Source organism: Balaenoptera acutorostrata, chromosome 1 (genome assembly GCF_949987535.1).
Source record: "Balaenoptera acutorostrata chromosome 1, mBalAcu1.1, whole genome shotgun sequence".
Lineage (NCBI taxonomy): Eukaryota > Metazoa > Chordata > Mammalia > Artiodactyla > Balaenopteridae > Balaenoptera > Balaenoptera acutorostrata.
In genome coordinates, this window is record NC_080064.1 from 137,079,824 (window position 1) to 137,101,074 (window position 21,251).

Here is a 21,251-nt window from a genome sequence, read left to right on the forward strand (position 1 = left end):
TAAATAGCCAAGATGTCCAAAGCCAGGGAAGATGACAGCACTCTCAAACCTAGTATTCTTAGACCGAAACCCAAAGAAGCTGCAGGTCCAGGGAGCATTCCTAGTAGAAAACATCAATGCATTCAGTAGAATATATAAATTCAGGACACTCTCTAGAAAGCCTGGGCCAAACATAAAACATTAATTTCTATAAAATTGAAACAATTTATCTTCCATTCCCGAGCAGATGGGAGGGTAAATCGAGGTTGATTTTTTCACCCTGGTGGTCATATTGGAGGAAATATGAGTGTTCCCGCCTCCGGCACTGTTTAAAATAAGTCTCTTGGTGCCGTGACCGGACTAGTCACAGAGAACACTGTGGACGTTTCACTCTCCTCCAGGGGAGGAGGAGTGCTGTAGGGGACTGCAGACACTTGTCGTGTGGGGAAGGGTGGGATGAAGCTGAGTCCCCTCGGCGCCCTGGGGAGGAGGACGCAGAGAAGCAGGTGGGGAATGCCCACCTCTCATCCACAGCTGATGACTGACTTCCAGAATGTCACAGGCTTATCACACTGGGCTCTCTTTGCAATCAGTATTTACCCAACTGATTTATCTCCAATACCCACCTGTCACTATAAAGCTTGGCCACCAGCTATGTGACCTTGAGCAAGTTTCTTCACCTCTCTGGCCCTCTATTTCCCCATCAGTAAAACGCAAGAATCCTTTTAGGATGCACTCAGCCACTAGTCTACAAACCCATTATTTTCATCAGAGGGGATGGTGCACTGGTAAAAGGACGCCTTCCTGGTGGGGATGTGGAGACTCCGCACCTTGCTTAGGAAGGGCCTCTTAAGTCTGGTTGGGCTGCAGAAGCATTTGGGGGAGCTTTTCATCTGTACAGAGACTGGGCCCTCTCCCAGACCCATGAGATTAATATATCTCTTGGGGTAGCAATCGGAAATCAGTATTTTAAATAAGCTCCCCAGATGATTCTTAAGTATTTGCTCCATGAACTGGCATCAGGGAGTCAATTATTAGGCATATTTTGCTCTCTTATCATCTTGAGTAACCAAGAAGGTTACAGTTGCCTCTAAGAGGGGAGCAAAGGGCATCACCTAAAACAACCCCGACCAGGGGCAGCTCTAGCTCCTCAAGTGCATTTGTGCAAATGAGAAAAAGGCACGCATCAGGACAAATGTCCCCTGCGTCTCAGAGTTTGCTTTCCTGGGCCTGCAGGGGCGAGGTTTCACCCCTCAGCTGCTCTTTCTGCTAGATGTCTACCTGCAATGTACAAAGCATATAGCTGTACTCAGCTGACTGACCACACACCTTTTGTGAAAATGGGTCAAATTAAACATGTTTCCACTTGAGAAAAATCCCTAAGAATGAGGTGCAGGGTCCCCCAAGACAACTGGGGGGACTTAGTCCCGTTAAGCCCATCTGAGGAGGTCCTGGTAGGTGGAGATCCACTTTCAACCACTCAGTTCCTGCCTGCTCACCCAGAGGGGGTCAGTTCTCCTTCTTTCTACAGGGCAATATTTCAGCTAGAATCAGGTTACAGCAGAGTTTCCAGCGAGAGAAGGAACTAGGAACTTTAGGTTTAGTACTAAGAGCTAAGATGACCTGTTTGACACTGAAATGGGTGGGAGAAAGGACAGCCACATTTCCACTGACTCCTGGGGGAAGAGGAGGAGATGCAAGTAAAGGAAAAGGGAGGGAAGAAAAGAAGAATGAGAAATAAAGGGCCAAATAAAAACACTGGAAACCCTTGCTAGGAATAAGTGAATAAGTGAGAGGTAATTAGAAAGAGTCACACACGCACGCACGCACACGCACACACACACAGAGAAAAAAGGACAATAAAAAGAGAGCTAATGGGAGGATAATCCCATTTGTGCCTGGCATGGCAATGACAGGAGCTGGGCACAGACAATGAAGTTGGGGCTGGAGGGGAGGGGAGGAGGGCACCCAGAGATAAAAGAGCAGCAGCAGGCTGGCCTGCAAATCTTGTCTGAGGGGTTGGAGGAAGGTGAATAGGGCATCACTGATACAGAGACAGGCATGGGGGTGGGGAAATAAAAGCCAGATGATGAGCTAGAAACGGACAAATGAAAGTCAGGAAATGTCAAATGTCACGCAGGACTGTCTGACTCCGTCTGAGTCACTTCTGACGAGACTTTGGGAAGGTCAAAGAAGGCCAAACACTGCCCAAGACCTGGGCTGGGAATCAGAGCTACCCCCTAGCATTCTAGTCACTGCCATACAATGGTTCAGCATTTGCACTCTGATGGTCTGACAGCTGAGAGAATGTTCTTGCTCAGCTTTCGGTGGCCAGAAGGTGCGAATAGGTTTTAGATCATTTTGAATAATCAGTGCAGGTTGGTCTCTGCGAACACCTAGAACTCAGGGGCAAAGGCATCCTCTCTAGCGGGCTGTGGTCATTTTTCCGTGAGTGGTCTCTAGGGAAATGTTTAGGATGGCATCATTCAGACAGACCCAAATAAAATTACCTTCTGTCAAGGACGTTTTGGAGCAAGACCGAGGGGCTGAGGTCAACCATGACAAACACGGTCCCCATTCTTGGCTTGAAAAGGAAACTGGATTCTATGGTGTGGGGCATTTGTTCCTTATACAGATTTAGAGTCCCTAAGCAGGGATCCCTGGGAGGGTGAGTAGCAGGGATGAGTTGTAGAAAGAGAAAGAACAGTACAAACCTGGGACAACGGAAAGGCCATATTAAGGTGGCACGGGCTACGTACGAGTGTGTGAGTGTGTGTGTGCGTGCGTGCGTGCGCAGGCACAAGCACACACGTGTACTAGTCTGGGGGGATGTCATGGTAAGTAGGTAAGTATGTTGCCTCCTGAGCAGGCAGTGAAACAAGTGCTCTGATGAGCAGGACTATTCCTGACAACAGCTTCTAAAACCTTGGAGAAACACCTGTTCATTTTCCACAGCTGGTCTTTTCCCATCTCATAAATTATCACTCTATCCCCATTCTTCAGCACTGAAATCTAGTAATATGTTCTCTAGTGAGGAATCTCCCTGGTATTGCCCTCTGTATCTGAGATGCCAGAATAAGAAATCAGGCTATTATTTACTGGGAATCTTCAAATGCATGAATTTAATCTGACTGTGGTGTTCTGAAAAATGTATCTAGAGGCCACTGGGTATACTCTTAATTTAACAAAAAACATTATTAGAGCCTTTCTTAATAATCTCCAAAGTAGCTAAATAAATTTGTTCTTTTTCTCTTCTAATATTTTCATGTAAATCATCTCTCTTGCCTCCTCCACCCTCATTTATTGGTTTCATTTCTTGTCTGTGAAATTTTTTAATTTGTCCTTGTTGTCCTAGCAGACAAATATCACATAGAGACACTAACAGTCCCTGGCTATGTCTGTGAAGCCACAGGGTTGGGAGGCTGAGCAGCTGTGAATTCACACAGGTTAGACAGAGATGTGGTGAAGCCCTGCACTAGGGCAGTATCCTTCCATCCTGGGTCCTCTGCTGGGCACCTGGGTCACCAGGGGTGCTGGGGCAGGCAATGATTGATTTTGTTGCCAACCTCAAAGACCAAGGATGTAACCTCAAACATCCCATGTTCTTTTAATAACTCATTAGAAGTCTGTCATCCATGACTTTGTTTAAATCTTTTTGAAGCTACTTTTACTTTTAGTGAATCAGAGCCTCTTGTGTAACGAGTTCAGTGATTTTACAACCTGCCACCCTGAATCCTGTCACCTGGGTGAACTACAGTGGCTGGCTTTATCACCAAGATTCACACACGAATGTCTCAACTAGCCTCACTTCTCCTTGGGCATTTCTGGCAAAACCAGAGTCACCAAAAATGGCTGCAACCCCCTCGATTAACATGTCTTGTACATATGGTCCCCAATTTTCCGTCACTCTTTGCTGTTTGGTCTTCAAAACTTTTATCTACAGGATAATTTTAAGACTGCTTTATTTGCAGGATCCAGATAAATAAAACCTTAGATAGTCTTGAGAGGTTTTTTTTTGTGTGTTTGTTTTGGTTTTTGTTTTCTTTTTAGGATTGTTTTAATTTCTTTTGAAGGGTCCAGAAAAATAATGTGTAGTGAGGGAACAGCCCTCCACATATAGAGACACCTCCTGCTGACAATTCTAGGGGTGTACACGTGGAGCTTTAAGGTTCAAAGCCTTAGTAAGCAAGAGCTCTTCAAGATCTAGTCTTTACCCACCTTATCAGCCTCTTCTCCTGTCTCTATAAACTGCACCCGTGAGCTACACTGAGTTATTTGTTTGCCATTCCTGGAAAAACCATGCTTCTTAAGTCTCCATGCCTTGGCATATGCTGTTCTTTCTGCTTAGAATTACCTTCGTTACCTGTTAAATAGAACAGTTCAAGATCTAACTTCCTCATGGAATCCTATTCCAGATTCTTAGATGTCACATGAGTCTTAAACTGTAATCCCATTGAACTTTGCTCAAACCTTTAACAGGTTTTAGAATTCATTGTAATTTTCTTGTTATGTGCCCATCTATCTATTCTAGACTATTAGTTCTTCCAGAGTAGAGACAACATCTTCTTATAATTAGCAACCTACCTTATCCTGGGCCACGATGGGTAATACAGTGAATATCTGCTGAAAACATGAATGAGTGAGAGAGTAGATGAAGGAGTAGGGTGGGGAGAGGATTTCTATAAATAAACCAGCTCACTCACGTATACATACACACACACATCACACACACATGCACACATACAGGTCCAGGTAAACTGAAGCATAAAGCAAGAGTCTGGATAAAGTTGCAGGTATAACTCCTCTGTCTCACAGAATCATCCATTTGTAATTTTTTGTATTACTGTCCTTGACCAATTTTCTTCCTTGTCTGAAAGTCATGACTGCTTGTTGATACTTTTGTCCTGGTACATTAACCTAGATTTTCACAAGGGAACTCATTTTAACTTTCACTGGCCTAGGATTTGGTTGTTTGACTTCAAAAGAATGTTCAGCTATTTTAATGTATGCAATATAGAATACTAAGTGAAAAACATAAATACCCATACAAGCTGTTCACCTCTACCTCCTGGACCATTAAATAAAATATTCAGGAAAATCAGGCCTACCACTGATTTTTCCATAATACCCCAGTACGTGTCATTAGTCAGCAATCTGTCAGGTACTTTTCCAGTGACAGTCTTCACGTTCAAATCAATTTTCATTAATTTTGTAAGAACCATTTAAAGAAACGTGGCATCAGATGCCTGATTTAAATCAAGATGTATGAATCTTCTACTTTTCATTTATCTTGTCATTTTATGAGGAAAATGGCAGTCCTTTGTCTGGCACTTTTTTATATACATGTAAACATGCTGCTTATCATTCCTGGTTCCATTATTCTCATGATAGTCACTTTTTTTCCCCTCCTAACAGTTGCTCCATTATTTTATTAGTGTCCAAAATGAGACCTTATAGACAGTGATGATCAGAGAATAATGGAAATTAGAGATGGAAATGATAGATTAGGTCTCCTTGTCTGTTTCCTGGGGCTAATGTTCCTGTCAGTCTCTAACTCAGGGCTCTAACCTGTCTTATTTTAAATGACACCAACGTGGGGCCTCCACCATTTCCCTGGAGGCTCTTGTCTACGCCCAAGACTGTCTCTACACACAGCCAGAGGGAATGATGAAGCCTTGTGCAATTACCCAGTGAAGTCAGGCCCATCCTCACATGATCTGTCTACAAGGCAAGGGATGTGGAGGCTTGAGCGATTAGCCACCAAATCCAATCACTGCAGACAGCCAGCCTGGATCATTCAGGGCACAAAAGTGAAATGATTTTTTGTCACTGTTTACTTCAGCAGCAGGTATGCAGGCTAAGAGATAGAGAGCTTGTTATCCATCACCTTTTCCAATATTTTACTCAATATGAATCATAGTCAACTGAGATTTTCAGCCATCACATAAGCTAAAATCTTGGCTCCTTGGCAACTATGCAAACATGTCAGAGGGCAGAGAGTAAGGGGACTGAACTGACTTTACATAGCCATAGCGAACGGCACTCTTTATTCAAACTCCGCTTGGCATCTATGAGCCAAGTTCTCTGCCCTTCCCACCAATCTTTCAACAACCGGCCACCTCATATGCATTTACCCTTCTCCAAACATCTTCCTCTACACTTTGTGGACTGCCTCCCTGATAAGATCCCAAATTCAGTGGAAAAACGGAGCCATCCTTCATTTTCACTAACAGAAAAATTTCATGGCATCTTGACTTCCCCCAAGTTTTCTGACCTGTGACTCAGATATCCTTTCCTTAACTTCATTCTCTCTTGTCCTTATCCCTCAACTTCAACCTGTTCCAGCACATTTGCTCTCTTCGAACATCTACAGGCATCTATCATTCCTTGACTTAGTCATCAGCTGGTCAAGTTCTCTGAGTGGAGTTCTTCTTCCCCTTCATCATAAATCACTCCTTTGGGCTCTTCAATCATTTTTTATTGCTCTTCTCCAAACTCTCACCCATTTTTCTCCATATTTATTGCTTTGAGAGTCCAGAACCACATTCAATATTCTAGGCTTGGGCTCCTCTGAATCATAGAGAGGAGGTTGAGCATCGAACACAGGGCTAGGAGTCCCCCCTTGGCGCCGTGGGAAGGGACGGTGATTCCTTTTCTCCACCTTGCCAGGGTACAAACACATTTCCACTCTGCAGTCGTAGCAATCACTCCGAGATGGCTTTTGCCTTGATTTCTTTCTAGTTTCCCCTGTCCCATTGATCGCTATTATTAGTTAGCGTTTATTGATCCCTGTCTTCCCACACCCTCCTCCACAACCCAGCCAAGGCAGAAAGTAATCTCTCAGCACCCAAAACAAAGTAGGAAGTTGCCTTTAAAAGGCAACAGAAGATGGCTAGTGGTGATGGTGGCACAACAATGGGAATGTGCTTAATGCCACCGAACTGTACACCTAAGAATGGTGAAAATGATCATTTTTATCTTACGTATATTTTTTCTCCATGAAAAAATTCAAAAAAAGTAAAATGAATAAAATATAAAGCAATAGACAAGGTAACTATTTTATCCCAGTCGTCTGTGCTTGGGGAAAAGCAAAGGTCTTACAAGGAAATGGTAATTGGGGATCAGGCGAAAATCCTTTGACTCAATGCCAAGCACTCCCTGAGTCGTTGCATTTCACCCTCTCTGACGGTACTGGTGAAAACAAGTTTCCACTCATATCAGTCTTGCAAAGCTCGTTGAGCTCTGGGAGAGCTACACTGGAGTCTGTGCGACTTCACGTGTCTCCAGCAAAATCATCAGCTAAGTTCTGTCTGTGGGATCCCCGTGGCTGATGGCGGTGTGAAAAGGAAGAGAGGGACAGCTTGATTCCCTGATCCCAGCTGGAGGCCTGGGGCTGTGAGTCAGAGGCATCGTCTCTGAACTCGTACATGGAGAGGAAGATGAGACGGACATCACTGGGATGGTGTAAACATGGAAACGCACAGTGACATGTTTATCCGTTTGCTGTTCAGAATAGAACCACCCTTTAGCTCTGTCCCTCTCCACGCAATTGCTCCACGTCACGTCTGCGTGAGGGAGCGGTGACGTCCGGGAACTAGCTAACTCGCCGTCCCCTCACTTACCCTTGGTTGGTTCCCCATTCATTCCGAATGCAAAGATGCTTGTGCACTGGATCCTTCATGTAACCCTCGTAGCAGAGGCATTCCCCTTAGAAGCAGGGTGAGGAAGAAGAAAAAGAAATAAGAAGAAATTGATTAACATGTCTGTGTTGGAGAAAATTAATATGAAACGATCACATCAAACTAACACTGGCACGGATGAGACCATAAATCCTATTATGCCATACATGCCCGTCTCCACTGCCCACGTGAAGGAACACACCACCAATCTCTCCATATTCACTACGTGATAACTTTCACTAGTTGAGGACACTAACGTTTACAAAGCACCTATTACATGGGCTCTGCAGACACAAAGTCCAAGAACTCTTTGAGCAAACGGACTTCTTCGTCGTTATTTTCTCAGTGGCCAGTATACTGTAAGACACATATTAGATGATCAACACATGTTTGAAGACCACATAAGTGAGTTATTTCATCAAATGTTTCTAAGAAATTTGAAAAGTACATATGATTAGCCATGCTATCCTGATGAGGGAAATCGAGGCTCAGAAGAATTACGGGATCTAGAGACAGATTTAAATGGCAGAGTTAATATTTGAACCTATGTCTGTCTGACTCCAGACCTTTTGTCCCAACCAGGCCATGCTGCTAGCCCAAGAACAACTGCTGTATTTAGAGGAGGCCACTTATATCTATCATAGTTTTATAAGAACTCTGGGTTTTTATTTTTAAGTGAAAATGGCTCATTATCTTGGTGCTGATAAACAGAAGGATCATCTATGTTTGTTTAGGATATCACTATGTTTCATTATCATTACTTACTTCAATAGTGTACCAAGAGGTCCACGACCCCTCTGGAGTCGTATGTGAAACTGTACATATGTGTATGTGCATCTTTCCTCAGCAGGCCTCCATAACATTCATCAGATTTATAAGCAAATCCAAGACCCCCAAAAGATTAAGAAGCATTGCTCTACTTAGTCTGACTTTGAAGAAAATTGTAACTGCTTCCTTATATTAATAATTCCTTAGGCAATGCTATGTATCCCTAAACTGCTGAGATCAGTTCCACTGAAGCACCGGTATTGTCTTTTTCACTGGCTGGTTATTTAATTTATACACAGTGAAAGAACAGAGTGTGACTTCCTAAAATTTGAAAATTACAAAGGTGCCAGACCCTACCTAGGGAGACAAAGGATAAGGTTTCTTTATCTTCCTGGGAAGAAACACTCAAAAAGGATATAGATGGAGTAATAGCTTTGAGAGCTATTCTCTCTTTTCAAAGATAAAAAACAATAAAAATGAAGTGAAGGGGCCTCACAGTTATGGGGGCAAGGATTGGGTAGGCTCTGAGCAAGAAGTTTTTGTTAGGATCTAAGTGCATCCATTCTTGTTGAGATTGACCTATAAGCTACTGTCCATCAGGGTCTCACTACCAGATAACACTCGTCTTCCTCTCCAACACCTGCTCAGTCAAGGTGCTGAGGAGTGGAGTAGAAATGAGTAACGTAGTTTGTGAGGGATCCACAGGGAGTGTTAGATCAGTATTTTGTCTCCTGTATGACAAACTCAGGCTTCCATGCGGGCTAGATTCACAATAGGGTGAAACTTACTGGCTTCAGTGGTGCTGAGCTGTATCTAGGAATGGTCAGGGAGCTGGGAGTCGAACACAGGAAAACACAGCGGGAAATTCGGTAGCTGATGATAAGGCTTTCAGGTGAAGGCTGTTTCTCTGATAGAAGGAAAGATAACGAGGGCAAGGACCAGAGGAGGGCAAAAGAAGGGAAGTACCAGGAGCCAGGCTTCATACCGTATCAATTCCAAAGAAAGCATGGACTCTAGACTATAAGCTACACAAGAGCAGGAACAAGCTAGTTTTTCCTCTATTTGAGTAGACCTTTTATAAATACTGTATAATGGAAAATAAACAAATTAATTAAAGAGTGTGTCCCAAATTTATAGATACCATCACCACCACCTCTCCCCAAGGTGCCAATATCAAGCCAACTAATGGGTCAAGGACCTGGAAATGATTCGCCCTTAAGGAGATCATCTTTCAATTTCCTTGTGGACATTAGGCATGGATATGATATTACAAAACAGGAAGGAATCTCAAGAGGTTGTCAAACCCATCAGTCTGACTCTTACAATGTTCTTGACTGGATGGCTTGCCTAGAATTAAAGACTGACAAAAAAGATAGTCCTCCTTCCACACTTGGTATCTAGTTACCACAAAACATGTAAAAATAAATGCAGTAACAACTCAGAGTTCGAGCAGAGCTTGATTTTCCTTAATGCTGGCAATATCTACCATTTGTAGAGCACATTCACCTTTCTCAAACTGCCTTCATAGTCGTTATCCCCTGACGAGATTTCCATCATTCATTACTATGTGGGGACACACTACTGACAACAAATAAAGCTTTCCTCCATATAATGTTATATGCAGCCCAAAGTCAGAGCAACAGAGACATTTTTCAAACATATCATGTTAGAGTTTGAGGATTTCCAAAATTTGTCTCTTAAATCATCCTCATTTCCGGAACTCACCAAACTTGCCTCTTCTGTATTCCTCCTCTAAACCAGTCTGGCCATCTACACTGAAAGGAGTTCAGACTTGATGAGGGAAGTTGCTATGGCAACCAACTGCTAAATCTTGACTTTAAGAGGGGTTTCGTGCAAGCACAGGCTCTGACTGTTAGCTGTGAATTTTAAAGACCCCACAAGGGTGTTGGATGCCCTCCTAAGCTAGAAGTGTTACAGTCTCTGCATCTGCTGTGACAGATGGCAGGGAACACATGACGTGCCGACTCTGTGGTGGTGTTCATAGGAATCCAAAAGAGAGACGTGTCACGGCCACAGAGAAGTGCCCAACTGGGATGAAGCATGCCCTGCAGGAGGCACTCACAGACAACTACACTGCCAGAGAGTAGAAGCCCACCCAAGAGATGATCTGTGCAGGGCCTGGAGATGCCTACACTGGATCTGTGCTTGACCCTGACGGCAGATGCTGACAGGCAGTGCCTTCAGTCATTTCCCATTCCATACGTGGATGGAGGCACAAATCTCACCGAACGACTGAAGAAAGACCTTGAAGCTAGGGCTCCTCAGACAAGACTGGGCTCACCACAAGTTCCTCATGACATAACTACAGATCAAGGCCAAAAGTCCTGATCACCTCCATCCTTCAGGTAGCAGTTGGCTTTTATTAAAGTGAATTGGGTACGCTTCATCCAAAAAGGGAAATCTCTGTAAGACATCTGGGCTTGAATAATATCTAATTGCCTGGTCTCCTCTCCTGGGCAGACATCAGGCAAGAGGTAGGCTCAGAGTCAAACAACCCCACATGACTCTGGGAGGGCAGACAGAGGGAAATAGGCCAGAAGTACACCCTGAAGGGAGGTGCTTTAACTGAGCCACAAAAGAGAGTTTGGGATGAGTGGGCAATCCAGGTGGCAGGAACAAAATGGGAGCTGTGCTACCCCACCTAACTAGGTTCTAAAAACCAGGGAAGACTAGAGAGAGAGAGAGAGAGAGAGAGAGAGGCCCTTATTCAGAGTAAGGAAAGGCGAGGAGGGCTAGAGTGAGTCTGGAAAACTGGTCCAATGCCCCTCACCAGATTTTACACATTTCTTCATGGTTGGGACCAGCCTATGGAAAGATCTGGGACAGAAGGAATTTCAGTGACCATCTTGGATGGTGATTAAAACTTGATTTAGCTTGGAAGTGCATGCTCCTTGCAGACTCAGAAAAGCTACGTATCTTGAAAAGAGCAATGAGGGTCTGTGGCCAGAACTGAAGGGGGCTGTGAAATCAAGCAGGTGTGTGAAGCCTCCACAGCTGCCCATATGGCGGAATAAAGGCCAGGAATGCAGCAGAGAGAGAAGCTGCTGAGGCAAGTTAGTCTGTGTTGCCCTCAGAAAACAAGCCAACATACAACCACCACAAAAACCCTTAGAAAGTACAGGAAAAGTCAACCCCTGGCTGGATCCATCCGGGCATTAAGCATTACAATTTCAGTGGTTTGCTGTTAGCCCCACGTGACCAGAGACACACCCAGGGTTACTAGCCTGGGATGATCTGAGAGAAGATGTCAGTGTGCAGTTGGCAGAGGGCTTCCAGGCTAAGAGCTTTAGGCACATTACGTCCCTCCCCGATAGCACGTTGCTAGAATGGAAAAGGGAGGCTGGAATGGAAAATGGTCTCAAGTCTCTTCCAGGTCCGGTCCTTCCGTAGATTCCTGACACATCTGCAGAAGGTCTGTGCAGCCACCTTCTATAAACTGTGCCAGGGTGATATAAAGAGGGCATAACAATGCTTATTTTTCTTCTGTCCTTTTTCTCCTTCCCTAGTGTGTTAGTTTTCTATAGCTGCCACAAAAAATTACCACAAACTCAGTGGTTGAAATCAACAGAAATATATTATCTTGCAGTTCTGCTGGTCAGAAATCTGATATGAGTCTCACTGGGCTAAAAACAAGGTGTCTGTAGGGCTATGCTCCTTTCTGGAGACTTGAGGGGAGAATCTGTTTCCTTGCCTTTTCCACCTTCTGGAGGATGCCCACATTCACTGGTTCCTCAACCTTCAAATCCGGCAATGGCTGGTGGAGTCCTTTTCATGTCATATCACTCTGGCCTCTTCTGCCCCCCTCTTCCACTGTTAAGCACCCTTGTGATTACATTGGGCCCACCTGGTTAATCTAGATACTCCCCTTATTTTAAGATCAGTTGTCTAGCAACCTTAATACCATCTGCAACTTGAATTCCTCTTTGCCAGGTAACGTAACATTTTCACAGGTTCTGGGGATTAGGACGTGAACATCTTTGGGGGCCCATTATGTCTCCTACCATACCTGGTACTCTGGACCTCTGTGCAGGTGACCAGTAAACACACACTTAAGTTTGAAACACGTTGAAAGGATGCCTGAGGAGAGCTTCAGGCACTGGAGGGTGCTCCTTTGCAGGGACTGAGCGCCTGTGTTTGTGTGTTTGTTTGCATGTGTGAAAAACTATACACGTGCACTTGCACAGTTCCACCCATCCATGTGGGCAGACCCCTCGGCATGGCTGGGAAAGCACATGTCCCAACACTATGACATTTCCAAGTGAGTTAGCTGGAGGACTGCAAAAATAACGTCGACTTGACTTGCAGCCAATGCCCACACTCAGCTCTTTGGAGAAAGGCTTTAGGATGGAGTGTGGGAGGCGATAAAGTTTCTTACTGATGAGCATGTGGGATGACCACATCATCCCAGGCACAGACAGAAGCAGGGCAGGAAGGGGGAGGGTTTCCAACCCCAGCATTAATGAAAATGGAAGTCCCTGCAGTATCATTTCTCAGCGGCTACCCCGGAATGAAGATGTCGCACCTTAGTTCTGCGGTGGGTTCTTATTTTTAATCTCCCTCCCTGGCTTTCCAGTTGGAAATTCATTAATTGTCAAAGACACTGGGAAGTCACTAGCAGGGGAGGGGCTTCCCAAAGTCATTTTCAGTAAGGATTAGAAATGAGACATCCAGGAGGGATTGAAGAGGTGATGGGAGCTTTGTTATGGACAAGCAGGTTCTTCAGCTTCTGGCTCAGGAAACAGTGACGCTTAGCAACGGTGATTGCTTGAATAGTGTCACAGTGACAAATACGTTGGCTCTGACCTGTCTGGGGGAATTAAGCAACCCTTTACAATCCCACTTCTGCTCTGATTTCATGGTAGATAGAACACTGACTCTGCCTTAGGTAGCTGTGGGACTTCGGGCAAGTCGTGTAACTTCTTGGGGAATTTGAGCATTGACCTAAAGGAAGGAGGAGTTTATCTCTAAGACCCTCCAAGCTTAAAACACCAATCCCTCTTTCCACCTGTAATTCAAAGTGCTTCCTGTTCTTTAAAACCTCAGGTGAAGCTTCCAAGGCCCTCTGGAGATCACGTTTCTCTCAGAAGTAAGTTTAACAAGTGAGATGGTCCAGGGTCTCCTAATCCAAGTCAGAGGGGACCAGAGACTAGCTCAGTTGCATGGAGAGGCCCCACCTCTGAGACGAGCCTGCTTTTCTCTCCCGAGCCCACTGGCTTTTGGGCATGGTGCACGGCCCATCTGTCTAGTTTGGTGTTTGCCTGACAGCGTGGGAGGAGCAGCAAGTAAGCACAGTCTTAGATATCAGATGTTTAAAATGCTGTACTTTCTCCTTCATAGGGGGACCTAGAATCTCTGTGATGGGCCCTCGTAACAACAACTTTTAGACCTACGAAGGTGAGCTTTAGATGTTGCAGTTACCTGTTACTCCCCCAGAGAGCTACAGCAATGCACTGTAACAGAAGTAACGGCTAGATCTCTTGGAGTCAACCTCTACTAATATCCTTCTACCCCGGCACCTTAAAAAGATGCGCGTGTGTGTGTGTGTGTGTGTGTGTGTGTGTGTGTGTGTATGGAGGAGGAGGAGGGGCTGTAAGTGAGGTACAGAGAGCTGGAAGAGCTGGCCCTAGACTCCAACCATGTTTCACTTGGGGATCTTAGACATCAGTACCTCCCCTTCCTTGGTTCTTAGGCATCTTACCACTCCTCTGGGAAGGAGCTATCTGTGGTACTGAACCTACTGGAAATAGGTCTTTATAAAGACTACCACAGAGGAACCCCTTCTACAATGAAAGGGCAAAGCAACGTGGGATGAAGGATCCATACTCCTGGATATCTTGGAGCTCAAGAAGCACTGAGAGCGCCCCAGTACATGCTGTGTGTGAATTCAAACCCCCTCTCTCAGAGCAGCCCCAGCCCCCCTGGATAATATAACAGCCTGAAAGATGGCTATACCCTTTGACCTAGTCATCTCTCTTCTAAGATTTATCTGAATAAAATAACTTCAAACATGCCCTACATTTATGTGGAAAGATATTCATTTTAGTAGTGTTTGTAAAAATTAAAAATTTAATGCATCTTAAATGTCAAATAATAGGGGACTATTTAAATGAGCTATGATATAGACATACAGTGGAATACCAAATGGCCATTAGAATTACGTTATTAAGGATTATTTAGTGGTTCTGGAAAATTCCCATGATAGAATGTTAAGTGAAAAAAATCAAGAAAACTCTACTGGACTTAGTGTGCTTACAAGCCTCTAAGAATCAGGCATAGATAAAAGATAGGAAGGGAGGAAAGACATTAAAATTTTAAAATTATTTCTGCAGGAGATAGAATTATAGATGATTATCATTTTCTTCTATAAGCTTTTCTAATTTTCCCTTTTTTTAAAATTAATTAATTAATTTATTTTTGGCCACGTTGGGTCTTCACTGCTGTGCGTGGGCTTTCTTTTTTTAGTTGCGGTGAGCGGGGGCTACTCTTCATTGCCGTGCGCGGGCCTCTCATTGAGGTGGCCTCTCTCCTCGCGGAGCACCAGCTCTAGGCGCACGGGCTCTAGAGCGCAGGCTCAGTAGTTGTGGCGCACGGGCCTACCTGCTCTGCAGCATGTGGGATCTTCCCGAACCAGGGCTCGAACCCGTGTCCCCTGCATTGGCAGGCGGATTCCTAACCACTGCGCCACCAGGGAAGCCCCCCATATTTTCTACAATAAATATGCATAAAAGTTTAGCCCCCTTGGCTGATATCCTGACTGGAGGGCACATGGGCTGTGGAGGTCATCCTGAGCTGATCTGTCTGGCTTGGGGCTACAGTTAGGAAGCTTCCAAGGCTTCTGCCAGAAGATGACCTCACATTTTAAGCCAGCCAGCTCAGGGGCTCAACCACATGCTGCCAGCTTGCACAGTCTCGGCTCCCAATGGTAATGGGTCAGTTGGGAGGGATGGCCTGGATTTTGAGGGGTAGTTGCAAGAGGCATGAACTCTGACAGTTACCCGCTGCCCGGTGCTCCCGCCTACCAGTTTCGGGGTCACATTGGTGTTCACAGGGGTCCAGGAGCCGCCGGGCACAAAGGTCCATGGCCCAGGGCCCACTGGAGTTCTGCTGAGAGAAGAGAACCACTTGGGCAGGGTTCAGCCAGTCACTGGCATCCAGCTGGCTCCCCTCCAGCAAGATGAAGCGGCTCCCTGCAGGGGGAGAGAGAGGAGGCATGTCCGTGTGTGCCCACAACACACACACACGTTACTGAAGACAGACTGAGCGATGCTCTGCAGATTAGCCCCAACCCGAGGTCATTACTTCTACCAATCCTGGCCCGTCATGAGTCACAGAGCAAGGGGTCAGCAGATGGAGGCCCGGCCACCAGTTGGATCTCCCGCCATATCATCCCCTGCTGCCTTGTCCCATCCCATGTCTACTAGGGTGGACTCAAGGGATACAGGGACAGAGCAGCTCTGTGATGGCCGTGGCACGGCTCCATCAGACCCTGGCAGTCATCCAAGGAACAGAGACCTGCTGCCTGTCTTCAGTTGCCGTGAAATAAATAGCAGGCCCTCCAACACTCCAGATAGTCCCCACCTGTTTTCAGCCTTACGGCAACCAAGAGAACAGACATTAACAAGTCAATTAGGTGCTCTGGGCTTAACTAATTCAGGGACTCTCAGAATGTATATTATTCCCTCATTATATCAGGGTTCCCCCTGGATGAAAGTAAATTATTGCTTCAGAGTTCTAGGCTCATAGCAAGTTACTGCAATTAGGAATTTCTCACCAGGCATATCAAACGGAAACGTGGCGAATGCTTAAACATTCTACTACTCCACTTAGCTTTTCCCCATTCAGAGGCTAAGAGAATCTTGGTGTCTATGTACCTATAGCCAGTATGTTCTGCATTTATCCACAAAGACAGGTGCTTAATTAAAAACAACCAGTAAAGGGAAATGGGCATAGAAAAGAGGATTCATTCTGTTCATTTTTTTTTTTTTTTAACCTGCTTTCTGATTTCATCAGTGGACAATCTAACTTTGTCCTAAGTCTTTCTTATCCAGGTTTATTTTTTCCTCACTAATAGGTAACAGGGCCCCCTGGCTTGTCTGTATTTTCCCTGCCCACCCTGAAACATTCTTCTCGGGGGAGGGGGAGGAGGTGGCATCCTCGGGGGTGGACTTACCATCAGCGATCAGGTGCTCGGGGACGTGCAGGGTGATTCTGACAACGAGAGGGCAGCTGACGTGAGAGGAACACACAAGGCCGATCACGCAGCTGGTGATGCTGATCAACGTCAAGGTGGTCTTATTCACAGGACTTCGGGGAGAGCCCACTGAAAATAAGGCAAAAGCGGGACACTTGATGGTTAAAAATCTTGGTAGTGAAGGGCCATCTCAGCCTTTTGCTGCCCAACCTGGAAAACAGGGGAGGCATCTGGCAAACCCAGCCCAGGTGGGAAATGTGTCTAGTGCGTGAGCTCAGTGACTTTCACCCTCATGGAACACCATGTCATCGCCTGGTGTCAGAGGGGACTGGGCCACTGGTGGTCCTCAGAGTCAACAATGGTCAGCTGTGAGCGACTCCTCTGCATGCCTCCTGGGCCAGGTCACAAGAGAAATCATAAAGGAGGGCACTGTCCCCCTCTACTCGCCTGGCAGGGCTCCAACCTCTTGCCCAAGGGTGGTGGGAATGCTTTTACCCCTATGCTGGAACTCCCTGCACTTCCCATGGCTTTCCACAGAGGGCGCTCTCACAAACCAGCTCCTCCACTCCTGGGGCTCAAACTACCTCTCACCTACTCTGTGGGTGACAGTCTAGGGCTTGGAAGGAGGAAAACAAGGAACGTCTGCTCTATGCAAGTAGAAGATGTTGTCACACCAGAAGGCTCTCCCGAGTCCTGCAGTCCTTGGGGTTAGGCTATAAATGGAAGCTTAGGGAGAAAATATGAAAGCTGAGGGATAAGAAACACTTCCAAGTAGCTGGGGACAGGGCTAAGAAGGGAGGTTTTGGGGGTGTTTGTTTGGTTTTGGTGGAGAGGATAAAATGGTAGTAAGAAGAGGGACCTTTCACATGGAAACAGAACAGATGTGGGAAAGCAAGAAAGCAAAGCAAGCTGCCAACAAAATGTATGAATATTTTGGAATTTTCTTACAGTCTGTGTTAATATTTATTATTGATAGCAGTGAAAGGCATCTATTATGGCTGACAACGTGCTAACTGTTTTACATACATTATTTTAAATATTTGCTTCCTTACAATAAATCTATGAGTCTGTACAGTAACTACCCACTTTATAGATAAGGAAAATAAGTCTCAAAGAGATTAACCTTATAAAGATAGTTAACACTTATGAATAAGTGTAATTACCTGTCAGGCACCTTACACCTGACATATCAGGTGTCTTACGTGTCTTATACCTGGGCATATCATTTAACGATGACACAGCCTGATGAGGCAGCTCCCACGGAAACAGCGCGTTAGAGAGACTATAGGGCATGTCCAGGGTCAAGCAGCTACTAAGGAGGGGAGCTGGAATCAACACACAGATCCAGTGAGGCTACAGCCCCTAGACAATTCACTATTCAATCTCTGGGTCCAGTGGAGTCTTTGCAACTGCCGTTCTCAAGAACACGGGGAAAGATGTGGTCTATGGCTGCACACATCTTTTCTGGGAGCAGGTTCCCTGAGTGGGTGTGTTGGCAATAGCTGAGAGGGAGTGACTGCAGGGTGGCAGGCGGCCTCTGGATCCCCTGTCCCTTGCTACCTGGAGATTTTCTATTCATGTTAGTACCCTTTCAACACGGAGTCTATTTCCCACACTTACACATTTCTTCCTCCAGCCCATACCAGGCCTGAGCAGCGCCCAGATCCACCACCCGAATGGCCCTCAGGCACTCAAATGCGATATCCAAAACTGGGCTCTGCACCTTCCCTCCAGCCCTGCTCTCCCTACCATTTCCACTGCCCGGCGAATGGCACTGCCGTCTACTTGGTTCCTCAAGCCCCCAAACGCCATCATGTCTATCTCTTCCCTCTCTTTCATAAGCCACACCCACCCCCCACCAATGCCATTAAATCATTTTTCATTTTGTGTCCAAAATTTCTCTTGCTCCATCCTCTGCATCCCTACCTCGGTCTATCATCTCACCCCTGGACTATGGCAACAGCCATCCACCCAGTCTCCCTGCCTCAACCTCCCCCTGCTCTCACCTATCGTCCACGCTGCCTTAGAGGGATCGTTCACGAAGCAGAGCAGACCAGGGCTTTGCTCTTTAAAAAACCTTCAATGACTCCAACTGAAGTGTCAGGTCCAAGTCCTTCAGTCAAGGAAGATCTCCTGATCTTCCAGCCTTATTTCCGAAGCAGACCACAGGCTGCCCCAGAAGCTTGATTCTAGTAAACTATTTACTGCTCTCTGACTAGACAATTATTGTTTATGTTCCTGTGACTCTGCACTATTATTTCCTCCTCCACAAAATGCCATTTTGTCACCTTGTCAGCCTGGCATACACCTACTCTTCGAGTCTCAGCTCAAACAATATCTCCCTGTAAACACTTCCCTGAAACCTTCAAGAACCGATTCTCACTCATTCCTTGCTGTTCCTCCAGCCCTGTGCACCCTGCTGTTACAGCCCTTCTCACACAGTGTAGTCACTGTTTACAGGCGCTTGCTCTCCTGTGATGGCAATGACTTGCTGCTCTGCTTCTTGTCTCTCTGGTCCTTCTGCATCATCAACTCATCATCCAGCATCTCTACCTGACTTCAAAATTTCCAGTGGTCCCCTCTGACCTACAGAACCAAGTGCAAACCCATTAACATCGCGCATGCACTGGTCCTCTAGCCTGTTATCCAGCCCCATCCCTCCTATCCCTGTGTGCCTATATATTCAAATCCTGGATTACAACTACCACATTGAACTCCTTTTACTTGCTTGAAAATGCCACGTTCTTTTGTGCATTCAAGGCTTTGTATCTGCTCTTTTCCTCTACTGAAATGCCCTTTCCCTAGATTTTCCTCTTTCAAGAAATTCTATGCATTGTATATAACCCAAGCCTAATTATTTTCTCCCTTTTTGCCTCCTTTTGCTGCCAGGTAGAATTAACTGTTCTCTCTTCTGAGTACTCATTTTACTTTATTTATATTATTAAATTAAGCCTTATCACTGTGCCATGTTTTCATGTTTCTACTACTGATCACAAAGCCTGACCCATGGCGGGTGGGTTATAAAATTTCCTGCTGGCCTGATTGATGTATCCAGTTCAATTCAACAAACACTGGCAAGCATCTATTATAGGCAAAATCCCTCACTAGGCACTTTGGAAAAATAAATTAGACATGCCCATCCGTAAGAAGCTTACAGTCTAGTTAAAAGCAGTAAACAGTTGATGCACTAGGAGAGCTTGGTATTTAAAGGTAACAATTTTATGCTGCAAAGAAGCTCATTCTAATTCATTACTATAGATTTTCTTAAACGGGATTTTATTAAAGCAGAACCCACCCTGCTTTGCTGTGGCCTAGGGTGGATGGGCCTAGGACGACTCTCTGCTGTATATAAATATGTAATGAGGATCAAGAGTCAACATTCTCACCTCAGGGATACTGGGGCACCAGAGATTAGGCGACCCAGAGCCCCACTGATCTCTTGAGAAAAGTGGTGGGAAGAACCTTTGTACTGATAGCAGCAGAGCCTGCAGAACTGAAACTGAGGAATTAACAGGGCTTCCTTCAATCTCGGGGAAGAATTCCTCAGTATGTCAAGAACTCAAATGGAGGTGGGAGAGAGCCAAAAGGTAGGTGTCTTTTGGGGGGGGCACTGGTTGATTATTGGTTGGGGAAAATGTTATTGACTATCACACAAGATGACATCACTCAAATACCCTCCATTGTATCTCGAGGGGCCCCTGTCTAAAATTCTTTAAGATAAAGTGCTGTAGAAACCCAAGGCTGCACTGTGGAGAGTTCTAACAGCAACACAATAAAGATCTCATAGTGCCTTGCCAGTCACCAAAAAGGCACATTTTAGTATAATTAAGCCCTATGCGTGAGGTATTGTTAACCCATTTAATATGTGAGGAAACTGAGGCTCAGAGAAGTTGTTGTCTTTATCCAATATCACACAGCAAGTAAATGCCGAAGCTTTTTTGGTGCCTGGACACAGACCTCCCTCAGTAATGATGGTGAGACCACAAAGTCATAGGCACTGGTAGCCACAGCTGCAATAGCCACGCCTGAAGCCACTGAACATCAGGGTGGAGAGTCACAGACCGTGGCTGCGTGGAAGGACAACTCTATCAACACTGAGAAGAATGAACAAACCAACCTGGGTCCTGCCAGGAGAAGGGAGGGGACTTGGGCCCTGGGGGTCCTGTGATTCTGCTGGGCAGGGGATTAAAGGTCAAAAACGACTACACATGTTCTTCAGGCCACAGATCGTTCCTCAACTACCCCACCCCCCAAGCTCTGCCTCACTCAATCCCAGGATGGCTGGGTAAGCAAGGGTAAATATACTGTCCATTTTTTCACGTATAACACACTTTATCAACTTTATTTCCTGTGTCTAAACAGCAAAATATGACTCCCGAGGCTTCCAGAAGGAATTGAGAGTCTTCTGACCAAGAAATAGCCTTTCAAACAACTTGGAAACTTGTTTGAGAGTGCCATTATCTGGGAGAGATGATTCTCTGAAATTTTCCACTCTAGGCTCTTCTTTCTTCCTTAGGAGGAAACACCAAGTTTGGTCCAAGAATTCTTCCTGCGGACACTGGCTTTGGTCCACAGAGCCCCCTCCCCGACCCAGCACCTCTGTAGCTCCCTGC

General features: G+C 45.5%; 1 protein-coding gene across 1 annotated transcript in view; it reads right to left on the bottom strand.

Annotated features, from left to right (window-relative positions):
• ASTN1 (astrotactin 1) overlaps window positions 1-21,251 on the bottom strand; it is a 328,148-nt gene that overhangs the window by 150,224 nt on the left and 156,673 nt on the right. Inside the window, exons 6-8 of the mRNA XM_007165368.2 lie at window positions 16,618-16,767; window positions 15,467-15,634; window positions 7,602-7,686 (exon numbers count right to left, since the gene is read on the bottom strand). Coding sequence (XP_007165430.2) covers window positions 7,602-7,686; window positions 15,467-15,634; window positions 16,618-16,767 — 403 coding nt within the window. The remainder of the gene's footprint in view (window positions 1-7,601; window positions 7,687-15,466; window positions 15,635-16,617; window positions 16,768-21,251) is intronic.